Source organism: Erinaceus europaeus, chromosome X (assembly GCF_950295315.1).
Source record: "Erinaceus europaeus chromosome X, mEriEur2.1, whole genome shotgun sequence".
Taxonomy (NCBI): domain Eukaryota; kingdom Metazoa; phylum Chordata; class Mammalia; order Eulipotyphla; family Erinaceidae; genus Erinaceus; species Erinaceus europaeus.
The window spans coordinates 221261-247536 of NC_080185.1; the positions used below are offsets into that span (position 1 = coordinate 221261).

Genomic DNA, 26276 nt, shown 5'->3' on the forward strand with positions numbered 1-26276 from the left:
TTCTAAAATTGCTTGTGGGGGTGGTTGTATAGCACTGTGAATATAGTAAAAACCATCTGAGTATATACTTGAAATTGTATCTATTTTACATTATATCAATCATATCTCAAAGCTGTTAAAGTCAGAGAGATGATCAGAAATACCCTGTTACATTTTACACCTGTCGTTGCTGTGATTCTAAAAGTAAAGCTCTGAAAATGAGTTTGTGTTAAAAAAATGGCTTAACTGGGAACATTATGTATCTACAGTAAATAATACAGTAGTAGATTTGCTGATTCTATTTTCAGGCAAAGTAAATATACCTGGTGATCAGAATTAGGAGAAAAAAGAAGTATTATGTTTTTCAATAGGTTCTTTAGCCTTCTTGCAGTTACGTAATTAAAGTCAGAAACTATGAAAGGAAATCAGTTCAAATAGTCAAGGGAAACACATTTCAAGAACTTCAAAAAAATGTTTCTGGCCAGAAGGATGAATATGGGATGATCTCACTCTCAGGCCGAAGTTGAAAAACAAGACCAGAAAAGAAAACACAAGTGGAACCTGAAATGGAATTGGAGTATTGCACCCAAGTCCAAGACTCTGGGGTTGGGTGGGTGGGTGGGTGGGGAGAATACAGGTCCATGAAGGATGATGAATGACATAGTGGGGGTTGTATTGTTAAATGGGAATCTGGGGAATGTTATGCATGTTCAAACTATTGTATTTACTGTTGAATGTAAAACATTCATTCCCCAATAAAGAAATAAATTATTAAAAAAAATGTTTCTGGCTAGGAAAGTTGCTCACCTGGGTAGTGTACCTGCTTTGCCATGCATACAGCTTAGGTTCAAACTCAGCTTTCACTGCACTGGAAGAAGCTTCGATGCTGTGCTGTTTTCCTCTCACCCATCTCTCTCTCTCTTTCTCTCTCTCCTTCTCCATATATATGTTTATGGCTTTTGATTATCAATCTCATAACTAGAAATTGATCACGGAAAAGAGAAAAATAGTAGGCACGAAAACATAATAGTACTGTTTCAAATGAGTCTTCTAAGTATACTGTTCAGTCCAACTGATATTTTTATAACAAGACATTTTCAATGAAAAATGTAAACCACTGACTTACATTCTGGAATAGCTCCTTAACTGGCTGTAACACTTTACTCTGAGTAACATTTCTTTGAAGACTCAAAGTATCTAAAATAAGCACTAATGCATGATCATAAAGTAGATCAACAACAGGTAGCAGTCATTTAGCTCTTACTATGTGTCAGACAAGTGTACAGAGTCCTTTATTTTCCCCTGGCAACTGTAGGTTTTCTTAGATCCTTTTGGCAGATTAAAAAAATACCACTGAAAAAATGTCAGAGGATTGATCAAATTGGAATAGTAAATAGAAAGTGAAATCGGGACTCAAATTCAGAAATATGATTCAAATCTTGATCACTATATTATGCTGTGTTTACAAAACTGCACATACACTATAATTACAACTATGCATAAGTGTGAATGAAAATTTAAAGCACAGAAAACAAATATTTAGGCTGATGAGATCAATAGCTATTTATTTATTTTTATTGCCAGTAAGGTTATCACTGGGGCTCAGGGCCAACACTATGAATCCACCACTTTCTGTGACCATTTTTCCTTCTATTTTATTTGACAGAACACAGAGAAATTGAGAGGGGATGGGAAGACAGAGAGGGAGAGAGAATGATACACACCTGCAGACCTGCTTCTCTGCATGTAAAGCTTCCCCCCTGCAGGTGGGGAGCAGGGGCTTGAACCCAGGTTCTTAAGCATGTGCGTTTAACTGGGTACACCACCTCTCAGCCCCCAATAGTTAACTTTTTAAATGTCTCTGATAATTTGTAACTGTTCTAATTCTAAATGTCATAGTAATACAAATAGTAAATTCAAAGATCTCTCTTAGTGTGGAACATTAAGAAACAAAGCAAGGGAGCAAGCAATGTGAAAGGACAACAAACCCTTGCATTCTGACAGCAGAACTGAAGCTCTAACAGTGGTAAAGGGAAGAGGACTGTGTGGGTAGAGAGGCTCCAGTGCACTCTGATGGAGGAATATTGGTACTTAGGTGGTGTGGTGTGGTTATGGTGTGGTGTGGGAACATACATTTGAAGAGATATGAAACTGTAACCCAGTATTTACATCATGAAACAATTTCTTTAAAGCAAACAGTAAATACTAGAGTACAAGTAAATGAACATTTGTGAATTGTAACATCTCCATTAAATATAAGCGACCATATAATCATTCTGATTCAATTTTACAAAGGTATGTGAGATGCTGCTTTTAGAAACTATACTTTAACTGCCTCACTCTCCGAAGGGACGCTGGGTCAACATACTCTGCCACTCAAGGAAGATGGGTCCTGCAATGAGTGCAGCCTGGAATGTTCCTAGCTACTAATACAGAAAGCGTGCTCAGACCTACAGGGATGCAGAGGTTACACAGGCTCCTGTGCTGAATATGAGCCCCAGATCACATCGATGGGCTTTACAGTTAACAATATTTATATACTTTTCCCATATTTGGGAGCTACTCTCTGCCTTGACCTAGCTTTTTAGTCCTATTCCCAGACAATACCTTTGGTCCAGCTGCATGTTAGCTGTTGGGCTCAGGTAAAAAATTGTAAAAGTCGTGGGCCCCTTGGAATATGCCTAAAATAGACCTACTAGCTTTTTCCAAAATGGAGACCCCAAATCTCATCTGCGATGTTTTTGCCTTTAGGCTTTTGAATATTAAGCAATTTGTTCTGCTTTATATCTTAATGCTTTTCAGCCACTAAGTTGCAGATGCTACCTTGATGCCAATCTGATGTCCCTGGCAGACAACCTCACCAATGTATCCTGGAACCCCACCTCTCCAGAGCCCTGCCCCACCAGGGAAAGATCGGAACAGGCTGGGAGTATGGATCGAACTGCCAACGCCCATGTTCAGCAGAGAAGCAATTACAGAAGCCAGAACTCCCACCTTCTGCACCCCATAATGGCCCTGGGTCCATGCTCCCAGAGGGATAAAGAACATGTGATTGAGAACCTGTGAAAGAGCATGTGATTGAGACCTTGAAAGGGCCAAGTTCAGGTTCCCTGGCCACTGGAAAATTCACATCTCTCAGAAGTGGGATTTTACCAAGTTTATATGTATGAATCTGAAGATATGGTGGCTGAAAAGTGCCCCTTCCCTGAACTGGTCCCTGAACTCATGAGAGCCTCTGATCTACCCCTCTGTAACCATGCCTACCAATAAATTCTACTTCCTATCCAGAAGAAAAAAAATATTTAAATTGCCAGCTATTCTGAGAGCTTTGTAACTGACTTTTGCTAAGTAAAATAACAAACATACAATGAAGAACCAGTCATGAGTACTAAGAAACCATTCATACAGAACACAGCATCATAGGTAAGTAGTCTCTACATTTCAGTTGACAATAGGATCTAAGAGCAAAAAAAGGGAAGTGCTGCTTCAGCCCCTTTGCCTATTTTCACCCCAGTCAAGTAATCCATTATTGTTTTCACCCATATATATTTGGACTATGCCATGAAACATACCTATGTTTCTGACCATGATTCCTTTTAGCTCATCCACTTGGGCTTGAGTCTCCACCACTTTGTCTAGGCCCTTATTCTCAGAGTGATGCTTCTGTTAGAAAACAAGACTTATTTATGGTATGCAGACATTATTTACAATAGGGAAACAAAAGGAAAAGGAGTGGCATTGAGGAATACTGTAAGATCAGCTCTTCTTCTTCTTCTTCTAGCGTTTGCCAAGATCAGCTCTCTATTGATACAAAAGATCAACGTTACATCATTCAAAAATTGTTACTTAGACCCAAGGAAAAATATAAGCAGCACCATATGAAAGTTAAGTGTTATGCAAAAGATACCACTTCATTAAAAAAATAAAGCTAGATATATTATAGAATATCAAATATACATCTGAGGACAGAAGTAGGGCTTTATATAATCCATGCTAAGATAAGGGAGAAAGGAGAAGACTATACTTGGGGCTGGGGGAACAGGCCAAAGAAAGGCCACTCCAATTGTTTCCTACTTCTTGGGTATGATGAGGTTAGTCGGTGGCTCAGCTTTTGAGTCTTTGTCCTTGTATCTGTTGGGATCAGAGTAAGCATCTGGTTTTGACTAACTGCTCACAGGATCTAGAAATCTAAGACAATGATAACAGTACATGCTGCTTTGTTTCTGCAGCCTTGGGGTCTATGCACGCACAATTTCACTGCTCCCTAGATGACTTTGTCATTCAGAGACAGAAAAAGTGAGAGGGGCAGGCACCACGGCATTAAAGTTTCTCTTGCTTCCATCGCCCAGATCTGAAGTGCGTGCTCCTTACCCAGCAAGCTAGCTCTCTCACTCAGATAACCTGTTTCTTCTTCTTCTTCTCTTTCCCCTTTACCTCTTCCCCCAACTCATCCTGCTTTTTTGTGAAGCCATTATTTCATTTGTGATCAATGGTAGTTTACAAGATTCTAAGATTACATGGTACAGTTCCACACTACACCCACCAAAGTATGTTTTTAAATCACTACCTACAGATAACAGTTATGGAATACGTTATGCATAATATTTTAAATATTTTTTTATTTGATAGCAGAGAGATTGAGAGGGGAAAGAGGAATAGGGAGAGGGAAAGAGACACCTGCAGCACCTCTTCACCTCTTGTGAAACATCCCCCTGCAAGTGGGGACCCTGGGCTTGGGACCAGGTCCTTGCGCACAGTAATGTGCTCTCAGCCACGTGCACTACTGCCAGGCCCCAATACATAATATTCTAATCACTTCATTATGTGAAATACGTGCTTGAAATAGGAGACATTAGTAAACGGACCTCTAAAATCTATGATGAAGATACTTATTCTACTCTTCATTTATATATAAAAAAAAAATGACACAGACTTAAGAGATGTGGAGATTTGGAACTAACTGACAAACTAAGTTGAAAGTTTTGCCACCAACTGATGCTATTTATTTATTTATTTTGCAGTCTCAGGGCCTCGTGCATAGCCAATTTCACCACTCTCTAGTCAATTTTTAATTTTTTAAAAAAATTTTATAGTACAGAATTACATGTTGGCAGGGGTTTGAATCCACACCATTCCCACCACCAGAGTTCTGAATCTTCAGTCCCCCCACTGTAATCCACCACAGTTCCCCTAAGGTTGTAGACATGGGCCAACCATCTTCTCTACCACTATCTGTCCACATTTATACATAGTTGCCCCTTCTTTTTCTGATTCAACCCTCTCTTCCCTCTAAGCCACTCATAGCATCTTAGCTACCTCCCTATGTCCCTCTCCTTTTCCTTCTCTCTCTGGGTGCTGATGGAGCTGGGAGTCTGGGTCAAGGTTGTTTATGGGGAGCCCTAGTCAAGCTTTTCACTGACATAGAGAATGAGAGAAATATCACAACACCAGTGCTTTCTTTTTTATTATATGTATTTATTTATTGGATAGCGATGGCCAGAAATCTAGAGGGAAGGGGAGGGTAGAGAAGAGAGACCTGCAGCCCTGCTTTACCACTTGTGAAGCTTTCTCCTTGCAGGTGGGGACCAGGGACTCAAACCCGGGTCCTTGCACACTGTAACATGTGTGCTCAACCAGGTGCACCACCACCCGGCCCCGAACACCAGTGTTTACTTCAGTGCCAGTAACACCCCCATGTGGCGCTAGGGACTCAAACAGGGGCCGTGTGCATGGTGAGGCACATTGTGAGCTAGCTTTCTGGACCTGATCCTATGTATTTAAAAAATATTTTTATTTATTTTATTTTAATGAGAAAGTAGATACCGAGAAAAAGAGACCAGAACACTGCTCAGTTCTGGCTTATGGTAGTGCTGGGGATTGAACCTGGGACCTCACAGCCTCAGGCTTGAAAGGCTTTTGCAGAACCATTATGCTGTCTCCCCAGCCCGATCCTAAGTATTTAAAAAATATTTATTATTATTATTATTATTTATTTTCCCTCTTGTTGCCCTTGTTGTTTTATTATTGTTGTAGTTATTATTGTTGATTGTCATTGTTGGGTAGGACACAGAGAAACAGAGGAGAGGATGAAAGAGAGGGGGAGAGAAAGAGAGACACCTGCAGACCTGCTTCACCGCCTGTGAAGCAACTCCCCTGCAAGTGGGGAGTCGAGGGCTCAAACCGGGATCCTGACGCTGGTCCTTGCGCTTCACACCATGTGTGCTTAACCCGCTGCGCTACCACCCAACCCCCCTAAGTATTTTTTTACTGTGCATTGGGACATATATTGCTCTGGGGAATGAATCCAGGGTCTCATGCATATAAGAAGCCTACCCAGGGCCAATATTAAAAAATAGTAATAATTTACTGTGTGGTGGCACAGTGGATAAAGCATTGGACTCTCAAACATGAGGTCCTGAGTTCAATTCCTGGCAGCACATGTACCAGAGTGATGTCTGGTCCCTTCTTTCTCTCTTCCTATCTTTGTAATTAATAAATAAAATATTTTAAAAGTTTTTAATTATTGAAATAGAACTAAAATATGCCTACTTGCTATCTACAAAATGGAGGACACACCCCCCCCCCCCCGCCCAACGCTTCACCTGCACTATTCCAGCCTTTAGGTCCATGATTGTCCAACAATTTGTTTGGCTCTGTATATTAACCCTCTTTTCAGCCACCAGGTTCCAGACGCTAGCAGGATGCGACCAGACTTGCCTGGACAGACAACCCCACCAATGTGACTTGGAACTCCGCTTCCCCACAGCCCTGCCCCACTAGGGAAAGGGAGAGACAGGCTGGGAGTATGGATCGACCTGTCAACACCTACCTATGTTCAGCGGGGAAGCAATTACAGAAGCCAGACCTCCCACCTTCTGCATCCCACAATGATCTTGGGTCCATACTCCCAGAGGGTTAAAGAGTAGGAAAGCTATCAGGGGAGGGGTTGGTATACAGAAGTCTGGTGGTGGAAACTGTGCGAAGCTGTACCCCTCTTATCCTATGGTTTTGTCAATGTTTCCTTTTTATAAATAATTTTTTTAAAGTTTTAATTATTTATTTATTGGATAGAGACAAAGAGAAATTGAGGAGGAAGGGGGAAATAGAGAGGAAGAGAGAAAAACACTTGCAGCCCTGCTTCACCTCTAGTGAAACTTTATCTCTGCAGATGGGGACTCAGGGCTTGAACTAAGTCCCAAGCATGGTAACCCATATGTTCTCTAAGGTGTGTCACCACCCTGCCCACTCTACTGCCATTTTTTTATTTTAGAGAGAGAAGGGAAGAGAGAGAGAGAGAGAGAGACCATGAAAGACAGAAGAGAGATACCACAGCACTGTTCCACCATCCATAGTGTTCCCATGTGGTACCATGGCTTGAAACCAGAGTAAGTCCTGAACTCTACAGGAGAGAAGGGGAGGGAAATGGAGGACAGAGACATAGAGAGGGGAAGGGAGGGAGAGAGGGAGGGGAGAAAGGAGAGGGGGGGAGAGAAAAAGAGAGAAAGAGAGAGATCAAAGCACTGAAGATTCCTTTAGTGAAGCACCTCTCATGTGGTGAAGGGGCTCAGTCTTAATCTGAGATGGCATGCATCGCAATGTAGGCACCCTACCTAGTGAGCTATCTTGCCAACTCCTCTACACCTCTTATCCTCAGAGACATGCAGATTAAAGCCACAATGAATTTTTATCACACACTCAAATGACTAGAATTAACAAGACAGACCACAACGAGAATGAAGAAATACTAGAACTGTCGGCAGGACTACAAATGATAAACCACTTTGGAAAAACTTTTGATAATCAAAAAATTAAATATCACTCATTATGTAACCCAGCAATTGCATTTGCAGCCATCTACCAGAAATAAAACAGATGTCTGCACAAAGACACATACAAGAATATTCATAAATTTTATTCACTATAGTTGAAAACTGGAAGCACTCAAATATCTAGCAGCAGGTAAGTATATAAACAAATTGTGGGGGGCCAGGCAGTAGCGCACCCCGTTAAGCACACACATTACAGAGTGCAAGGATCCAAGTTCAAATCCCTGCTCCCCAACTATAGGGGAGAATCTTCATGAGTGGTGAAGCAGTGCTGCAGGTACTTTCTCTTTCTATCTCTCTCCCCTCTCTATTTTTCTCATTTTAAAATTATATATATTATTTATTATTATTGGATAGAGACCGAAATAAATTGAGATGGGAGGAGGAGATAGAAAGGGAAAGAGACAGAGAGACACCTGCAGCCCTGCTTCACCACTTGTGAAATTTTTCCCCTGAAGGTGGGGACCAGGGGCTTGAACCTGGGTCCTTGTCCACTATAATGTGAATGCTTAACCAGGTGCGCTACCACCTGGCCCCTCAATTTTTCTCGCTATTCAATAAATAAATAATGAAAATAATAACAATATAGTGTGGTATACCCATATACTACTACCCAGCAGAATAAAAAAAGCTCACAAAACATGGATGACATCAAAGTTCAAAAGTCTTACATTGAGTAGAAGAAGCAAGACACAAAAAAGTATATAAAATATGACTCCATTTATAGGAAATCCCAGTAAAGATGAATAGCGGCAGAAAACAGAATAGTAGTTGCCTGGACAGAGTGTGTGTAAGGGGAGAGCTACCTGCAAAAGGCACATGAGGGACATTAGGACATGAAGATGCTTTCTAGACTGAAATGAGTAATATCCCACAGATGTGTACAAACATAAACCATGACACTATGGGGTGGGCGACAGACAGATGGCTCACCTGCAGGGCACTTTCCTTACCACATGTGGCCCAGGTTTGAGTCCTCAGCACCACATCAGAGTATTGTGGCAGTGGGGAAGCTCCAGTGCTACAGTGTCTCTCCTATCTTTGACTGTCTCTGTCTAAAACAATGTCTGGTGGCACAGCCAGTTGAGTGCACATGTTACAATGTGCAAGGACCCCAGTTCAAGCCTGCAGGGGAAAAGTTTCACAAGTGGTAAAGTAGTGCTGCAGGTCTTGGTCTCAGGGCATCTCTCTCTCTCTACCTGCCTTCCTCCCTCTCTATCTCCTCTTCCTTCTCTGTCTCTGTCCAATCAATCAATCAATCAATCTGAAGCAGTGAAACTATGTAAGTAACAGGCCCCAGCAATGCCAATAGAGAAGGAAGGAAAGACGGGGTGGGGGAGATGGCATACTGTCTGGTAAAATGATAGACAGACAGACAGACAGACAGACAAATGCAGAAAACATTACAGTTGACCATTAGGTATGCATACAGATGATCAGGCTTTCTGAAATGATTGATATGAACTGATAAAAAAATCAAACTTATCTATTGGGAGAGTAGAAGGCTAATGTATAAACCAAGGGGTCATTTGCCATGTTGATTAGTGCCTCAGACATATAACTGAAGTAGGTGATCTTCTATGCTTTTCCCAATCTTGATATACTCTCATTGCTGTCAATAAAGAACATCACTGATTGCTGTTTGCCACACTAAGTAGCCAGGTGTTGTTTGTTTTTTGTTTTTGGTCAGGGAAATTTTATTTTATTGGTGTTTAATAACAAAGTCAGAAAAGTAAATTGCAAGTCAGGGTTCCTTCTAGTCACAGTGCTTTAGAGTAATAAGGGATATAATCAGAATGCTCTATCCTGCTAAATATCTTACCAACTGTGCAGCCAGGACACTGGAGAACTCACTGTTCATGGCGTATGGGAGTGCCGTTTGTGCTCTTGAGCCGTATGTAGTTTGGAATCTCTTCTTTATCTCATTCAGAAAATTAAAGGCTCGGGAACGTTCAAAATCCTGAAAAGAGACCAGACATTGTTCACATTAGAAAGTAATCAAAGAACGTGTGGGTGATTAACAACAACCAATAAGAATAACTAAGATTTACTGAACAAAGGTTCTATAAGAAAGAAAAGGTACCTCATATTACAAATAAGGAAATAAATACTGAAAAGGTAACAAACTTGCCAAAACTCAAACAACTAGTAAATCAAAGAGCAGAGAGTATAATTCAAATGTCTGATTATGAACAACTAAAGATAATGGTACCAACTTTAGCTTCTTAGCAGGAATTGGCAGTTTCCTCCATTTCTTTCAGATAATCTACTAGAAGGTCTAGTATAAAAAGATGTTAAGTATATGTATAGTAAGTCAATAATAGTAGTCTTTTACACATAAAGATAATACTATGTTGATATGAACATTGGTATTTTTCTATATAGTGATGATACATTTATAAAGTCAAATGATATACTTGTGTCTAGTCCCAAGCAATCAAAACCTACATATGTTTAGTGATATTTCCTACTACTCCAAGCTCCTTCATATTAGTCATTTTAAATACAGAAGGGTTATTAATATTTTTTACTATTTTAGAAAATATTAAAAACCAGAAATAAAAAATTAGTGTGATATCCACTGTGGTTGAGACTCATCTCCACTACACATATATGATTAAATAAGTCAAGGGCTCTTAAACTGGGGACACTGGATAACATTCAAGCAGCCCATATAACTGTATAAAAAATGTGCACCATTACTTTCAACAATCTTTACTTTTAAGTTCAATTGTGAAGGCAGGTAAACAAACCAGAATAGTATTAAATAGTACCTGGCTCTGTGACCAGCAGAAATCTTTTTTCACATACCATCAGTTATTGACATCTCAAAATCTCACTTATATTCAAGGCTACTTCAAATTTATCATTGGTTATTCAATCTATAACTAGACCTTTTTAAATGGATTCACAAAAATGCATATGTGCCAATTATTACTATTTTAAACATTGTATGCCAGTATAATTGATTCACTTATTCATTTCATACATGTCAAAACATTTGGAGAAGGGTTCACAGGTCTCAGGAATCTATGACATAGTAAGGGTCAGGAACCCTGACATAGGGCAATCATGCCAATTTTATGCCTCTTCTCAGTGATCAGTACGGAAATTAGTAATCTAGTCTTGGCCAATAAGCTATGACGGAGGGAGTTGGGTGGTAGCGCAGCAGGTTAAGCACACCTGGCGAAAAGCACAAGGACCTGCGTAAGGATCCCAGTTCGAACCCCCAGCTCCCCACCTGCAGGGGGGTCACTTCACAGGTGGTGAGGCAGGTCTGCAGGTGTCTATCTTTCTCCCCCTCTCTGTCTTCCCCTCCTCTCTTCATTTCTCTCTGTCCTGTCCAACAACAATGACATCAATAACAACGACAATAATAACTACAACAATAAAAACAAGGGCAACAAAAGGGAATAAATTTTTTAAAAAATATGACAGGAAGTCTACTTTGAAAGCAGAGAGAGGGAAAGGCAAGCATCTGGGAAATATTTTCCAAATTATACAAGAGACTAAGAAGACACGGGCCCATTTTTTTCTGGATATGAATAAATACATATGTGGTTTCATGCAACAATTAGGTGAATGTGTAGAAAAAGCCAACATTATAGTCAGCAAAGAGAAAGGGCCTTGATAACACTTAATTTTTTGAGCATTTTGAGTCTAGAGTCTAAACTTAAAAACAACCTACCAACATGGATGACAGATTTGCAAAGCAGATCATAATGCACTGTGATTTTGTTTTCCCAAATTTCATACACATCAAAAATTTTACCAACCAACTACTGGATGGAGAAATGCAATAATATATGTAGGTTAATATTTTAGATACATTTTGAAAGTGTTTATAGTAGGGATCATAATTATGAACCTTATTTTTTCATTATACCAAAGCACTGCTCAGCTCTGGCTCATGGTAGTGATGGGGACTGAACCTGGGATGTGAGATGCCTCAGGTAGGAAAGTTTTTATATAACCATTATGCTACTCCCCAGTAAGAATCTAAATTCTTACTACATAATATGAATGTAAAAGTTGCCATAACTTAAGCTAACACTTTAAAATGTGATGATTTACACTTACCCAGATATCAACTTTCTTGTCATTTGCATTCAATACGATTAATACAAAGTACATAAAAATGTCACCTATGACAGCTGTATTTGCATCACCTTTAGATAACTGACTCTACCAATTGCATACATATTCAAATAGTGTTATATTTTCGGTTACTTACATCATCAGTGATACAAAGATAAACAATCCTGTCTTGACAGATGTAATGAAACAAATAACTGCAGAATAAAAAAATATAGAACTTACTGTGGTTATGAGCAACATCTCTTTCATTTCTACTTACGTATAAGCAAATTAAATATAGCCAATTTTAGCATATTATTTAGGTACTAAGTCTTCCTCTACCCTTCCCCTATATACTGTTTCTCTCGAGTTGACCTGATAAAAATCAACAAGACATTAAAAGATCTCTACTTTAGCTGCACAGCACCATGGTATGCACGATTTCACTAAAATGCTGCAAAAGCACACTTAGACTTTTTAAATCATTTTTTTTCTTTATTGGGGGGTGGGGGGATTAATAGTTTACAGTCAACAGTAAAGAACAGTAGTTTATATATGTATAACATTTCTCAGCACAGTTAGACTCTTAAGGCTTGAATAAGAAATAACATTTTAGAAGGAACACACCAGGTCATTATAGTCTTCCTTGCTTTTCCTTAAGATATTTAGTGAACAATTTTGGGACTTTTTTTTTTTTTTTTTTTTTTTTTACACCAGAGCCCTGCTCAACTCTGGCTTATGGTGGTGCAGGGGACTGACCTTGGAGCCACAGGCATAAGAGTCTCTTTGCATAAACATGATGCTATCTACGCCCATCTACAAGTGAACAATTTTTCAACCAAATATTCAACAATAATACTTGTTTGTTATCTACTCTGAGCCAGAGCCAGTTGCTAGGTTGGGTGCTGAGGCTATAAATAAGCAAAACCATCACCACCGGGCTCTGCTTTCACAGAGATACAGTGCAAACAATTACAGAGCAGTAAGGGAAGTAGGGTATTATGAGTTTAAAGGCAGCACATGATGACGCTCTTAGAAACACACAGGAAGAACCTGAGTTTGGCAAAGGGAAATAGGGAAGATTTCCTGGAATAAGCGATGTCTAAGCTGAGATCTAAATCAATAAGAGATGGCAAGGTAGAGCCAGAATATGCAACAGAAAAGGTATTAAGGCACAATGTCTACAATAAAAAGAAAACCTACTATCAGGGGACAGACCCCCACCCCCCAAAAAAAAGGCTGAAATTTTAATGCAGTGTGAGAAGTATGGATCAATATGAACAAAAACACGATGCTATGGAAACACATAAAAAGGAAGCACTTGACCCAGTTTGGGAGTTCAGGGATTTCCAGAGGAGGAAACAGGTAAGCTCAAAAAGCAAGTAAGACAGACACATTCCATAAAAGGTAACAGAACTCAAGTTGAAATGCAAATGCCTAAGTATGATGAACAAAACTGAGAATTAAAGTATTGAAAGCTAAGCCAAGGAAGGAACAACAACAGATCCGGAAGAACCTTCCATAGCCTTCTTTTAATGGAATCATTTTTACTTGTTATGTCTTTATTGCCACCAGGATTACCAAAGGGGCTAGGTACCTGTGTGACTCCACCCCTCACAGTGACCGTTTCCTCCTTTCCTTTAGATAATGAGCCAGAGCTAGATGAGAGACAGAGAAGGAGAGACACTACACCAACACTTCTCCACTACTCATGAAGCTCCTGCATATCGGTGCTCCCGTGCGAGGACCTGGGGCTCAGATCTGGGTCCTTGCACATGGTAATATGTGTGTTCTAATGGGTAAGCACTTACTGTACGAAAAGACATGATCAGAATTACCCTTTTCGATGGACTGAAGTAATAATTTAAGAAAACATTTCTCACAGACTTGTAAAATGATAAACTTAAGTTTATCAGGGAAGCCAGGAAGGGAAAGGCATTTCGCAATATAAAAGCATGGCACAAACAAAGAAACCAAAAATAAATGCTGAAATAACAGGCTAGGTCAGAGAATGGCAGGATGTCTTACTGTAATCTGGACAGAAAGGTCAGCAATGTGGCCCAGGAAGTGGCACAGTAGAATGCTGCTAGGAGGTGGTGACTTCTACATGTTTCTTATTAGAGGTTGAAACCTCCATCCTAATGATGTTCTTCTTTTCCTGCCACTGTCTACTGGGCTTGGACGGAGGAGCACAGGAAACATAGTATGACTTGTCATTTAGTTTATGATCCGTGGGCCAAAGAAACCACTACTAGAATAAAGTAGACTAGAAGACTGCAAGTTATCTCCTGATAAACTGATAATCTCTTACAGAGTAACAGAGTTTCAGTTATTACTGCATAGCCAGAAAGACAAATTCTACCTTCTAAGTAAGTCAGCTACCTAAACTATACAGCAGGGGGGCAGGCAGTATGCAGCGGATTAAGCGCACATGGCGTGAAGCGCAAGGACCGGCGTAAGGATCCTGGCTCAAGCCCTTGAGGGGTCGCTTCACAAGCGGTGAAGCAGGTCTGCAGGTGTCTGTCTTTCTCTCCCCCCCTCCATTTCTCTCTGTCCTATCCAACAACAATGACAGCAATAACAATAGCAACAATGACAATAAACAAGGGCAACGAAAGGGAAAAAACTATACAGCAAACAATGAAATGTAAATCAAAGCTTCTAAACAATAAAATGGCAAGCTACTTCTGAGCTTTGCTTTTAAAAATAATGGATTAGCCTGTCAACGCCCATGTTCAGCGGGGAAGCAATTACAGAAGCCAGACCTTCCACCTTCTGCACCCCATAATGACCCTGGGTCCATACTCCCATGGGGTTAAAGAATAGGAAAGCTACCAGGGGAAGGGATGGGATATGAAGTTCCGGTGGCAGGAATTGTACCCCTCTTGTCCTATGGCCCTGTCAGGTTTCCATTTTACAAATAAAAACTTAAAAAAAAAGACAAAAAAAGAAAATATTTTGCATAACCATTAAAAAAAATACCGGACAAAAGCAAGGAGGTAACAAGAACAGTAAGAACTGCCATGGCAAGAGTTGGAGAGCCCTGAACCACTTGTCTCTGGGGTAACTCAATTCAAACTATTTGGGAGGCCTCTTTATTGCAGTAGCTTAGACTAGAGTACAAACTACAGAAGAATTAACCCTGCAAGCAATATGGACCTCCATCTGAAATATAAACTAAGGAGACAGAGACGAACTAAGTTATAAACGCTTTTTAAAATACTGATGAGGATGGCTGAGGCACTTTTTATCCAATTAACAGGATCTCCCATCTATGTCCTTTTCAACCCATGAAACTAACATGATCTTTCTTTTTTCTTTTCTAGTGTTTCCTAGACCTTGTACATGCACATTTTCACTGCTTTGGGCTGACTTTTTCATTCAGATAGACAGAGGCAGGAGGCAGGTGGTGCACACCAGGTTAAACACACATACTACCATGCATAAGGACTAGAGTTCGAGCCCCCACTCCCCCACTTCCTACCTTCAGGGGGGATGCTTCACAAGCGGCGAAGCAGGTCTACAGGTGTGTATCTTTCTCTCTCCCTATCTCCCCTCCCTTCTCAATTTCTCTCTGTCCTATCAAATAGAACAGAAAAGGATGAAAAAAAAAGGAAAAGAATGGCCACTGGGAGCAGTGAATTCATAATACTGGCACTGAAACACAGTGATAATCCTGATGGCAAAAAAAGGGGGGAGAAAGAGACAGAGAGAGGAGAGATACCACAACACCAGTACCTCCTCCAGTGCCATCATAGCACTTCTCTCTCATTGGTGCTTGAATCTGGGCTGCAAGCATGGCAAGGCAGGTACCCTATTTACTGAGCTGTTTCTCCAGGCTGCAAATGACCTTTCTAAAGTAAAAACAGACCATATCATATGCTACCTGAAAACCTCCAGTGCCTTTCTACTGCCACCAGGGTAAAATCCAATTTCTTAACATGATCTATGAGGCTCTGTATGACATCTATCCAGCTTTACAGCATGGTGAAAACAATGAACTACACATGGTTCCCTAAACATCTCCTCTGATCTAATTGCCCTACACTTCTCTGTAAGCTGTTCCTTCTGTTTTTAAAAAAAATTTTATTTATTTACTTATTTATTTTCCCTTTTGTTGTTTTTCATTGTTGTAGTTATTGATGTCATTGTTGTTGGCTAGGACAGATGAAATGGAGAGAGGAGGGGAAGACAGAAAGAAGGAGAGAAAGATAGTCACCTGCAGACCTGCTTCACCGCTTGTGAAACAACCCCCCTGCAGGTGGGGAGCCGGAGGCTCGAACCGGGATCCTTCCGCCAGTCCTTGCACTTCACACCATGTGCGCTTAACCTGCTGCGCTACTGCCCGACTTCCTCAAGCTGTTCCTTCTACAGCTCCATCCCTCGACCATGATTATCTATAATAGTCATCATCTCTTTAATCAAATTATAACCTCTATAAGGGTAAGTACTGTACTTTATATTGTGTCCCCAGTAGCAAGTGAGTTGCCTGACAACAGTCAAGTGCTCAGTAAATATTTAATGAAAGAATGAACAAAGGAATATTATTTATCTTATATGTTATCAAATTTCACTTATTCTAGAACTCTACAGCAGTCAATTTTACATCTAAGGTTTCTGAATCATTCTTTAAATGTTAGTACTACTTTGATGATGGAATAAAATAGTTACGTGTTAAATTTATAGTTAGTTGAACCAGACACTTTCTAAGTTGTTAAAAGTGACTGTCCTGAAAGCTTATTCAAATTATCTACTGAGAAATCTGTTTTCTAGTCTTCTGTTGCTGATTACAATAACAGAATCCACTTCTTTTACTCTCTATCACATGAAGAACAGAACTCACTTGCCATGTGAGTATGTTAATTTGTTGTTTTCAGAAGGTATCTTAGCCAGAATCTGCTCTGTCACCTCCAGGAAGTTTCCTCCACACCAAGCATGTTTGGCAAGGATAGTGGTTCCCCTAGCAACAACAGCAAAAAGAATGGCCATGGCTTCGATCTATCAAGAGAAAAAAAAATAATAAAAGACACGAGACTTAGAACAACTATATGACATAATCTTTCAAAAGTAACTTATATATTATCATTTATTGACATCCACCTGGAAACATTTTATTCATTTATTTATTAGACAAAGTAAAAGAAACCATAGCACCAAAGCTTCCTCCAATGTCATGGGGCCTGGACTCAAATCTGGGTCACACACAAGGCAAAGCTGCACCTGGAAACTTCTTGCCAACGTGCCATGTCATTCAGTATAACCAGTTAAATCATGCTGATGCACACAGATGGATAGAGACACACTCTGTATACACACTCGGAATACACACATAAGGGTATGCATGTGTCTCTGTGTAGATATGTTGGATCTGTGCCATATATTGGTAAATAGGTCAATTTTACAAGTCATCTAATATTAGTCCAGCAAAATAGGACACCCAGCCAGTATACCTGCTTTGTGATGTGTGGGACCCAGGTAGGTTTGAACCCGGTACCCACCACATTAGAGGAAGTTTTGGTATTGTAGTGCACACGTGTGCATGCATGCGTGCATGTGTGTGTGTGTGCGCATGCACACATTCTGTCAGTCTATCTCTTCCCTCTCTATATATGTATCTGAAAAAGCCATTGTAGTGCCGTGAAGCCCCAACAATTGCAAAAAACAAACAAAATGTGACAATATCAACTAAATACCATCCTTTGAAAAGCAATAAGCAATAATTATAAGATATAGAAAACATAAAACTATCTTTATCCTTGAATATAATAATCCCATCTTTTTAAAAACTTTAAAAAATATTTATGTATTTATTCCCTTTTGTTGCCCTTGTTGTTTTATTGTTGTAGTAATTATTGTTGTTGTTATTGATGTCATTGTTGTTGGCTAGGACAGAGAGAAATGGAGAGGAGAGGGGAAGACAGAGAGAGGGAGAGAAAGACAGACACCTGCAGACCCGCTTCACGCCTGTGAAGCGACTCCCTTGCAGGTGGGGAGCCGGAGGCTCGAACCGGGATCCTTACGCCGGCCCTTGCGCTTTGTGCCGCCTGCGCTTAACTTGCTGCACTACCGCCCGACACCCCCCATTTTAAAAATGTATCTTAGGCAAATATTTCAACAGAACTTAGATTCCAGGTTCACAAAGACCCCCATTAACATTAACAATAATACACAATCTTTATTTAGTCTGTAGTATGTGCCAGGCACTATTTTAAGTATTTTGTAATCATTAACTAATTGGATTTGTACATCAGTAGAATTATACAGTTAGGCTTCCATGACAGATTTTTAAAAAAGTACAGATAGATGACTTAAGTAATTTCCCCAAAATTAGAGAGCTAGAAAGTGGTAAGAGCTGGAGTTTAAACCTAGGCAGTACGATTCTAGAATCCATAGTTGATTGTGTATACTACCTCTAATAAAAAGCCATCATCTGTAACAGAAACAGTGTGAATAACCAAAACTTTCTCTTTATTCCATTCTCTAAATGAGGCTTCTTTTTAAAATTATCTTTATTTATTTATTTGGATAGAGACAGCCGGAAATTGAGAGGGAAAGGGGTGATAGAGAGGGAGAGAGACAGAGAGACAGCTGTGGCCCTGCTTCATCACTTGTGAAGCTTTCCCCCTGCAGGGGCTCCAACCAGGGTCCTTGCGCACTGTAACATGTGCGCTCAACCAGGTGCATCACGACTCGGCCCCTAAGTGAGGCTTCTTTAAGGTCTGTGTCCTCAGCCACCTTCCTACATTTGTCCTTATATATATGTAGGTGTACTTTATGTTTTCATTTTTTTTTTAATATTTTATTTTATTTATTTATTTATTCCCTTTTGTTGCCCTTGTTGTCTTATTGTTGTAGTTATTATTGTTGTTGTCGTCGTTGTTGGATAGGACAGAGAGAAATGGAGAGAGGAGGGGAAGACAGAGAGGAGGAGAGAAAGATAGACACCTGCAGACCTGTTTCACCGCCTGTGAAGCGACTCCCCTGCAGGTGGGGAGCCGGGTTCGAACCGAGATCCTTATGCCAGTCCTTGTGCTTTGCGCCACCTGCGCTTAACCCGCTGCGCTACAGCCCGACTCCCATGTTTTCGTTTTTTTAACTGATATTTTATTAGTGATTTAATACAGATTTACAAAATTATAAGACAATAGGGGTAAAATTCCATACCATTTCTACTACAAGAGTTCTGTGTCCTTGTCCATTGGAAACTACAGTTCTCCCAAAGTTGCAGATATGGGTTGACTTTATAACTATCTAACTATATTATGTGTGTTTGTGTGTATGATATCGGTAGTTTATATAGATATAAATAGATACACACATACATATATTCCATTTTTTTCTACGGTTCTGCCTTGACTTCCTTTCTAAGTCATGCCTATGTAGGCGTACTTTTAACTCATTTTCTCATATATTATGTCCCTTGGTCCCCAAAGCTTTAGTTGACCCTGTAACACTCTCCAGGCACTGCATTATTTCTAAAACCACCATCTATACACTTATCTCTGCTTCTCTACCTTCTAACTCACCATATTGACTTTGTCCTTAACATTCCACAAACTCAAGCTGTTGCAAAAATCACCAACATCATCTAATGTTGCAAAAAGTATTGGCCATTTCTCTATTCTTACCTCAACTAATATCTCAGTGTAACAGTCATCACTGACTAATTCTGCTTCTTGAACTACTTCTACATGTCTCATTGTTCCTTCTGTCTTCTTGATGAGTTATCTTAACTCAAGTTGACTTCTACATGTTACATTTCCAGAGAGACTGGTTCTGTGCCCTCTTATCCCTAGATGAGTTCTTCTATCCCTGCCCTCTTAAAAATGCTTTATTTGCTGAGGGCACACTAAACAAAAAATCAAGGCACAATCAAGTTGAGGGAACAAAAAAAAATCAAGGCACAACAAGTAATTGATGGAAAGGTAGATAAGCAGAGAGCCAAAAAGAAAGAAAACAAACAACAAAAAAAAACGCTTCAAGAAGGAACAAGTGTATCAGCTCTTGGCAGTGTTTACTGATGCACAGTGTGACAATAAAAGTTATTGCAAGTTACAAGGAAGAAGGTCATTGACTATGCTCAGAGAAACATGCAGTATAAGTAGTATAAAAACAGACAAGAAATCAGTTCCATAGATGAAAAAGTCATAGCCTCAATCCCTTAACAGCTTAATAAAGAAAGCACAGTGTCTTAGTTTCTCACAAGTTCATTATGAAAAAGGCTGGCCATTGGCCCATCTAGTAGAGCACATGTTACTATGTGTATGAACCCCTTTCAAGCTCCCAATCCTCAATTGCAGGTGGGAAGCTTCAGGAGCGGTGAAACAGCACTGCAAGTCGCTTTCTGTCTCTCTCCAGTTTTCTCTGCCTCTATCAAAAAGAAAAGAACAGGAAAGAAAAAACAAGGGGCCAGGGGGTGGCACATCTGGTTGAGTGTACATGCAGCAATGTGCAAGGATCCAGATTCAAGTCCCCAATCCCCACTTGTAAGCGGGGAAGCTTCACAAAGGGTGGAACAATCCCGCAGGTGTCTTTCTGTCGCTCTCTCCCCTCTCACCTTCTGTCTCTATCCAATAAATAAATAAAATAGTAAGAAGGAAGCTGGGCGGTAGCACAGCGGGTTAAGCACACATGGTGCAAAGCCCAAGGGCCGGCATAAGGATCCCGGTTCAAGCCCCTGGCTCCCTACCTGCAGGGGGGTCGCTTTGCAAGCGGTCAAGCAGGTCTGCAGGTGTCTGTCTATCTTTCTCTCCTCTTCTGTCTTCCCCCTCCTCTCTCAATTTCTTTCTGTCTTATCCAACAAAAACAACAGCTGTGACAATAATAACTGCAACAAGCGCAACGACAAGGGCAACAACGTGGGGAAAATGGCCTCCAGGAGCAGTGGATTCGTAGTGCAGGCACTAAGACCCAGGGATAACCCTGGAGGCAAAAATAAATAAATAAGAATAAAATAGCAAGAAAAAAAAAAGAAAAAACAGAAATAACAGCCATTGGAAGTGGTGGATTTATCCCACAGGCATGGCATCCTAGTTAATAACCTTGGTGGCAATAAATAAAAAAAGAAAGTTCACTATAAAAGGACATGAGGTCATTGATTCTTTAAAATGTGTACTGAATCTTAAAATACATTAAGGAACAGAGTTTTTTTTTTTTTTTAATCTCTTTAAGTACCACTGCCACTACACTCTGTGCTGGGGGTATATAGATTGACCTGTCAATGCTCTTGTCCAGTGGAGAAGCAATTACAGAGGCCAGAACTCCAACCTTCTGTGCCCCATAAAGATCTCTGGTCCATACTCTCAGAGGAATAAAGAACAGGGAACCTTCCAATGGAGGGGATAGGATATGGAACTCTGGAGGTGGGAATTGTATGGAATTGTACACCTCTTATTTCACAATCTTGTCAATCATCATTAAATCACTAATAAAATTAATTAATTGAAATAAATTTTTTAAAGAAATGCCTATTTCTACTGCCTACAATATTCCAAGGAAAGGATATCCTTGTTCCAGTTCATGGAACTCCAAAGAAAACTATATTATGAATAAATGCAGTGAAAACTGTAAATGCATACTTTGACAAAAGGATCATGATAAACAGTGGCAAAACTCCATTAAAAGTTGGACCGGGGAGTCGGGTTGTAGCGCAGCGGGTTAAGCGCAGGTGGCGCAAAGCACAAGGACCGGCATAAGGATCCTGGTTCGAACCCCAGCTCCCCACCTGCAGGGGAGTCGCTTCACAGGCGGTGAAGCAGGTCTGCAGGTGTCTGACTTTCTCTCCTCCTCTCTGTCTTCCCCTCCTCTCTACATTTCTCTCTGTCCTATCCAACAACGTCAACAACAATAATAACTACAACAATAAAACAACAAGGGCAACCAAAGGGAATAAATAAATAAAAATAAATATTAAAAAAAAAAAGTTGGGCCGACAGGAGCCAGGCGGTAGCACAGTGGGTTAAGCACACGTGGTGCAAAGCGCAAGGACCGGCTTAAGGATCCTGGTTCGAGCCCCTGGCTCCCCACCTGCAGGGGCGTCGCTTTACAAGCGGTGAAGCAGGTCTGCAGGTGTCTACCTTTCCCCCTCTCTGCCTTACCCTCCTGTCTCCATTTCTCTCTGTCCTATCCAACAACGACAACAACAATAATAACTACAACAATAAAACAACAAGGGCAACAAAAGGGAATAAATATATATTTAAAATTTAAAAAGAAAGTTGGGCCGACAACTGAAATGTTATGGATTACATGAATCATAAAGAAAAATGTATCAATAATTTCAAGCAAAAATCTTACTAGTGAACTTTTGGGATATATTAATTTGCAAGTAAGGGAGTCTCTGTATTTTTAAAAGAATGCTTATATAAGAACACAAGAACAATACAATCCTCCTCAGTGAAGGAGTCAGTACAAGTAGAAGAAGGTATCAGGGCATTAAGTAGAAGCAAATGGTCAAGTTGGTAATTCTCACACTTGACATAGGTCAAGTCTCTATGTTCTGAGAAACGATTTATGTATTTCTGTTTGGAAAACCTCAAAAAGGCATATGCATATTTAGGATCATCAACACATATACCTTATAAATGTGCTGTGTCTGCATTAAGTATGCAGAGCAATATCCTTAAATGGCAATACTTAAATTTTAATGCCCTGGGAGTCTGCTTGCTGCTCTTAGCTTGGCACACTCTGAAGTCATGACAGCCATGATTCAAACCCTGTTGCATACCTGCAACATTTTAGTCAGTTTAACAGGCAAAGGTTTGTAGCAATAACAACTAACAATGGAAAGGTATTTGCATGGAAAATGTCTTTAAGAATTAAAACTTTTTAAAGTATTTATTTAGTTTCCCTTTTGTTGCCATTGTCGTAGTTATTATTGTTGTTATTGATGTTGTCATTCTTGGCTAGGACAGAGAGAAATGGAGAGAGGACGGGAAGACAGAGAGGGGGAGAGAAAAACAGACACTTGCAGACCTGCTTCACCGCTTGTGAAGCGACTCCCCTGTAGGTGGCGAGCCGGCCCTTGCAGGTGGGGAGCCGGGGGCTCGAACCGGGGTCCTAACGCCGGCCCTTGCGCTTTGCGCCATGTACGCTTAACCCGCTGCACTACCGCCCGTCTCCCCAAGAATTAAAACTTTTATTTAACATAGTGAAAACAACAGTGTGCTAGAATAGCACACACCAATCATCTCAGGCTAAGGAGAAAATGCTCCTCACAGATTACTTATTTCACCAAGTAGAAACCAAGAGATCTTGCAATCATTAAACAAAAAACAAAACAAAACAAAACAAAACAGTGTAAGAAGTAGGTATTCATAATCCTATAAAGTGAGATCAGCCAGAAAGAGAAGGATGAATATGAGATGATCTCACTCATTGACAGAAGCTGAGAAATCAGAGCATAAGGGGAAACACAAAGCAGAACTTAGACTGGGTTTGGGCTCTGGGTGGGGAGGGGGCATTCAGATCCTGGCACATGATGTTGGAAGAGAACCTAGGCTCCGGGTGAGAGTGTTTTTCAGAAAACTGAGAAATTCCACACATGTACCAATAACTGTATTTACTGTAAACTATTAATCCTCCCAATACTTTTTTTAAAGAATTGGGTCTTCACCATAGTACCTGGCAGCATTCAATGCAAAACCCAAAGAAATCTTTTTGTATCATAATTAGTAGTATCACAAGGAGACATAGTACACATATCCTTGCAACAGTCAGTCTGTAGGATGTCTCATAGGAAATATAAAACGGAAGTCAAGGTTTTTTGCCCTGAATCAGGTGGGATACTGACATACACAATTCAACTGGCCAGCTAAATAAGGGAGGAGTGGTATACAAGGTGCTCAGGACAGATATGGGAACTCATTTTAGGATAGAGGTATTAAGTAAGCATAAAAATGAGAACCTGTTAGGGAAAGTAAATAAACTAGCCTGAGTATGCTGACTGGTCACTCTCTGGTGAATAAAAAAAAAAAGTCAAGGAGAGGGAGTCAGGCAGAAGCACAGCAGGTTAAGAACACGTGGTGCTCAACAAGGGCAACAAAAAGGAAAATAAATAAATAATAATAAAAGATACATTTAAAAAAAAAAAAAGAAGAACACGTGGTGCGAAACGCAAGGACTGGTGTAAGGATCCCGGTTGGAGGCCCCACCTGCAAGGGAGTCGCTTCACAAGCGGTGAAGTAGGTCTGCAGGTGTCTGTCTTTCTCTCCCCTTCTCTGTCCTCCCCTCCTCTCTCCATTTCTCTCTGTCCTAACCTACAACGACACATCAATAACAACAATGATAAAAAACAAGGGCAACAAAAGGGGAAATAAAAGAAGTCAAGGAGAAATCATGATGGCATTTTATAAAGAGAAGCTTGTATAAATCAAGTTATTTGTATTGAATCAAATAGTCCATTTTCAAAATAGCACATGTTCTGAGGGTCCACTTTATGGCAGACAATGTAGCAGGTATGAATACCAACAGAAAGAATAGAAAGAAAAGCAGTGAAGCATAATAGTGAGCCATCTAAGAATGGAACTTTTTAATAATCCAATTGGGGTATTTCTTAATAGTTTTGTGTGAAGAGTATTGTTATCCCCCACCCCCCACCTCCATAAAATGATGGGGGAAAAACAATGCAGGTATTAGTCTGTATATAGGAGCTTTCATTGAGATATTGTAACAATTAGTTCTCCTTGAAAAAGAAGTTAATATTTTACCTGAAGTCCTCAGTGCTAAGAACAGATCGTGATATACTAGACAATATCCACTCAAGAATCTTCTGAATAAATACCTACTATGTCTAGCTATGACAGAAAACTTTGTATTTAGTAAGACCAAATATTACTATAAATCACCTTACTAAGTAAAGCAGCTGACCTAAGAGTAATCCAACTCTAAACGCTTCAATCTGGATTTCTGGAAGAAATAAGCTAATGACAGAGAAACCACCAATTCTGATGTAGGGATGTTGGAGGTGTTTATGATAGCAAGGTGTTTATGAAAAACCTGAAACCTGGTCACCAGAGATCAAGATTACACTTGCTGATATCGTAAGTATTCTTTTCGGACTGATCCGAGATCCAATTCAAGCCTCTTTTCTCAAAAGCAGAGCGTACTCTGTCAAGTCAATCATGTTTTCTTCTGCAGCCACTACACACCATCATCTTGATCGTGTTTGTTTAGGTGCGCACATATAAAACTATGGAAACCATTGAGAGTACTGATGTCCTATGTCTTGTTTCCAGCCATAGCCCTAGCGCTTACACTTATGTAGCTTGTATCAACTGTTCGACAAGTATTTGTTAAATTCTGAGTGGCCGAGCTATTCATTATAAACATGGTAGTATCCCATGCCATCAATGGTGGTACAGATAGAGAGCAGTAAATAAGACAGGAAGAAAATAACTGTGATGATATTAATTACTTTGTGAGGGTAATAGGGGAGAGGGATGCAAGGTACTTGCAAGAGTCTAGTAGCATATTCAGTTTGTCAAATACTGGTCAATAAGGATAGCAATAACGTATTGGTCTGATGCTGAGGAAGTCAGTAGGGGAGGGGCTAGACAGTTCTTAAAGTGAGCAAGAAAAAGGAATAGCAACAGAAGGCGGCGCCAAGGAAGAGCGTGAAGGCCAGAACCTACTCTTGAAGGAGCCCAGAAGTAGGAGGGGAAGCAGGAAGTGACGATGATTAAACAAGCACATAGGAGAGGAGTTTGCAGAAGACACCTCGGGAGATTTTAATACTACAGCAGGTCTTGCAGAATGTAAACGGAACGTTTTAAAAAGGTCTTTTCTCCCTACTCTAACAACGAAGTGACATATACTGACACTATTTAACTAGGGCCCTTTACAGCAGCGGAAAAGGCATTTCGACAAAACTGGAACCGGACAACTGGACTCGCCGACAACAGAGAATGCCAGTCACCCTTGGACTGCTACCTCGCTCCCCCGCGGCACCTTCCCTGGACGCGTCTGCCGTCCCTCGGTCGTCGGCTCCCCATCACCAGCTGAGCGCGCCCCGCTCCATTTACCTGTCCGCGCAACCTCGGAGAGCGCGCGGGCTGGGGACAAGGGCGCGGGCCTGCGTGCGGTGCTACAGCCCACTCTCCGAGGAGCCTGGGACCGACACGGCCCGCTTCCGCGTACAGCGCCCCGCCCGCGCGCGGACTCCTGGGAAGGGAACCCTCCACCAATGGGAGCGGGAGCCGGCCGGGCGTGCTGCGTTTCCAACGCCGTGCTGTTCAGGTGTGCTGGTGCATTTCGGGAGTAGTAGTTCCCACTGGCCGCGTCCTGGCCCCACCGACGGCGGTAAACAAGTAGAACTCTCGTGCTCGCTTCATCTCGGCAGCAGATAGAAACAAGTACAACTCTGTAGAGAAGAAAGACGAACTCAGTTTACCACTC

The 26276-nt window shown here is 40.7% G+C and overlaps 1 protein-coding gene across 3 annotated transcripts in view; it reads right to left on the bottom strand.

The window, feature by feature from the left end:
* Nucleotides 1-26062, bottom strand: part of VAMP7 (vesicle associated membrane protein 7) — a 48776-nt gene extending 22714 nt beyond the window's left edge. For all 3 annotated transcript variants that reach the window (XM_060182782.1, XM_007536665.3, XM_060182781.1), the window contains exons 1-5: nt 25904-26062; nt 16726-16880; nt 12040-12097; nt 9628-9765; nt 3552-3642 (exon numbers count right to left, since the gene is read on the bottom strand). In XM_060182782.1, the coding sequence (XP_060038765.1) occupies nt 3552-3642; nt 9628-9765; nt 12040-12097; nt 16726-16871 (433 nt within the window). In that variant the 5' untranslated portion in view covers nt 16872-16880; nt 25904-26062. The remainder of the gene's footprint in view (nt 1-3551; nt 3643-9627; nt 9766-12039; nt 12098-16725; nt 16881-25903) is intronic.
* Between the last annotated feature and the right edge of the window lie 214 nt (nt 26063-26276).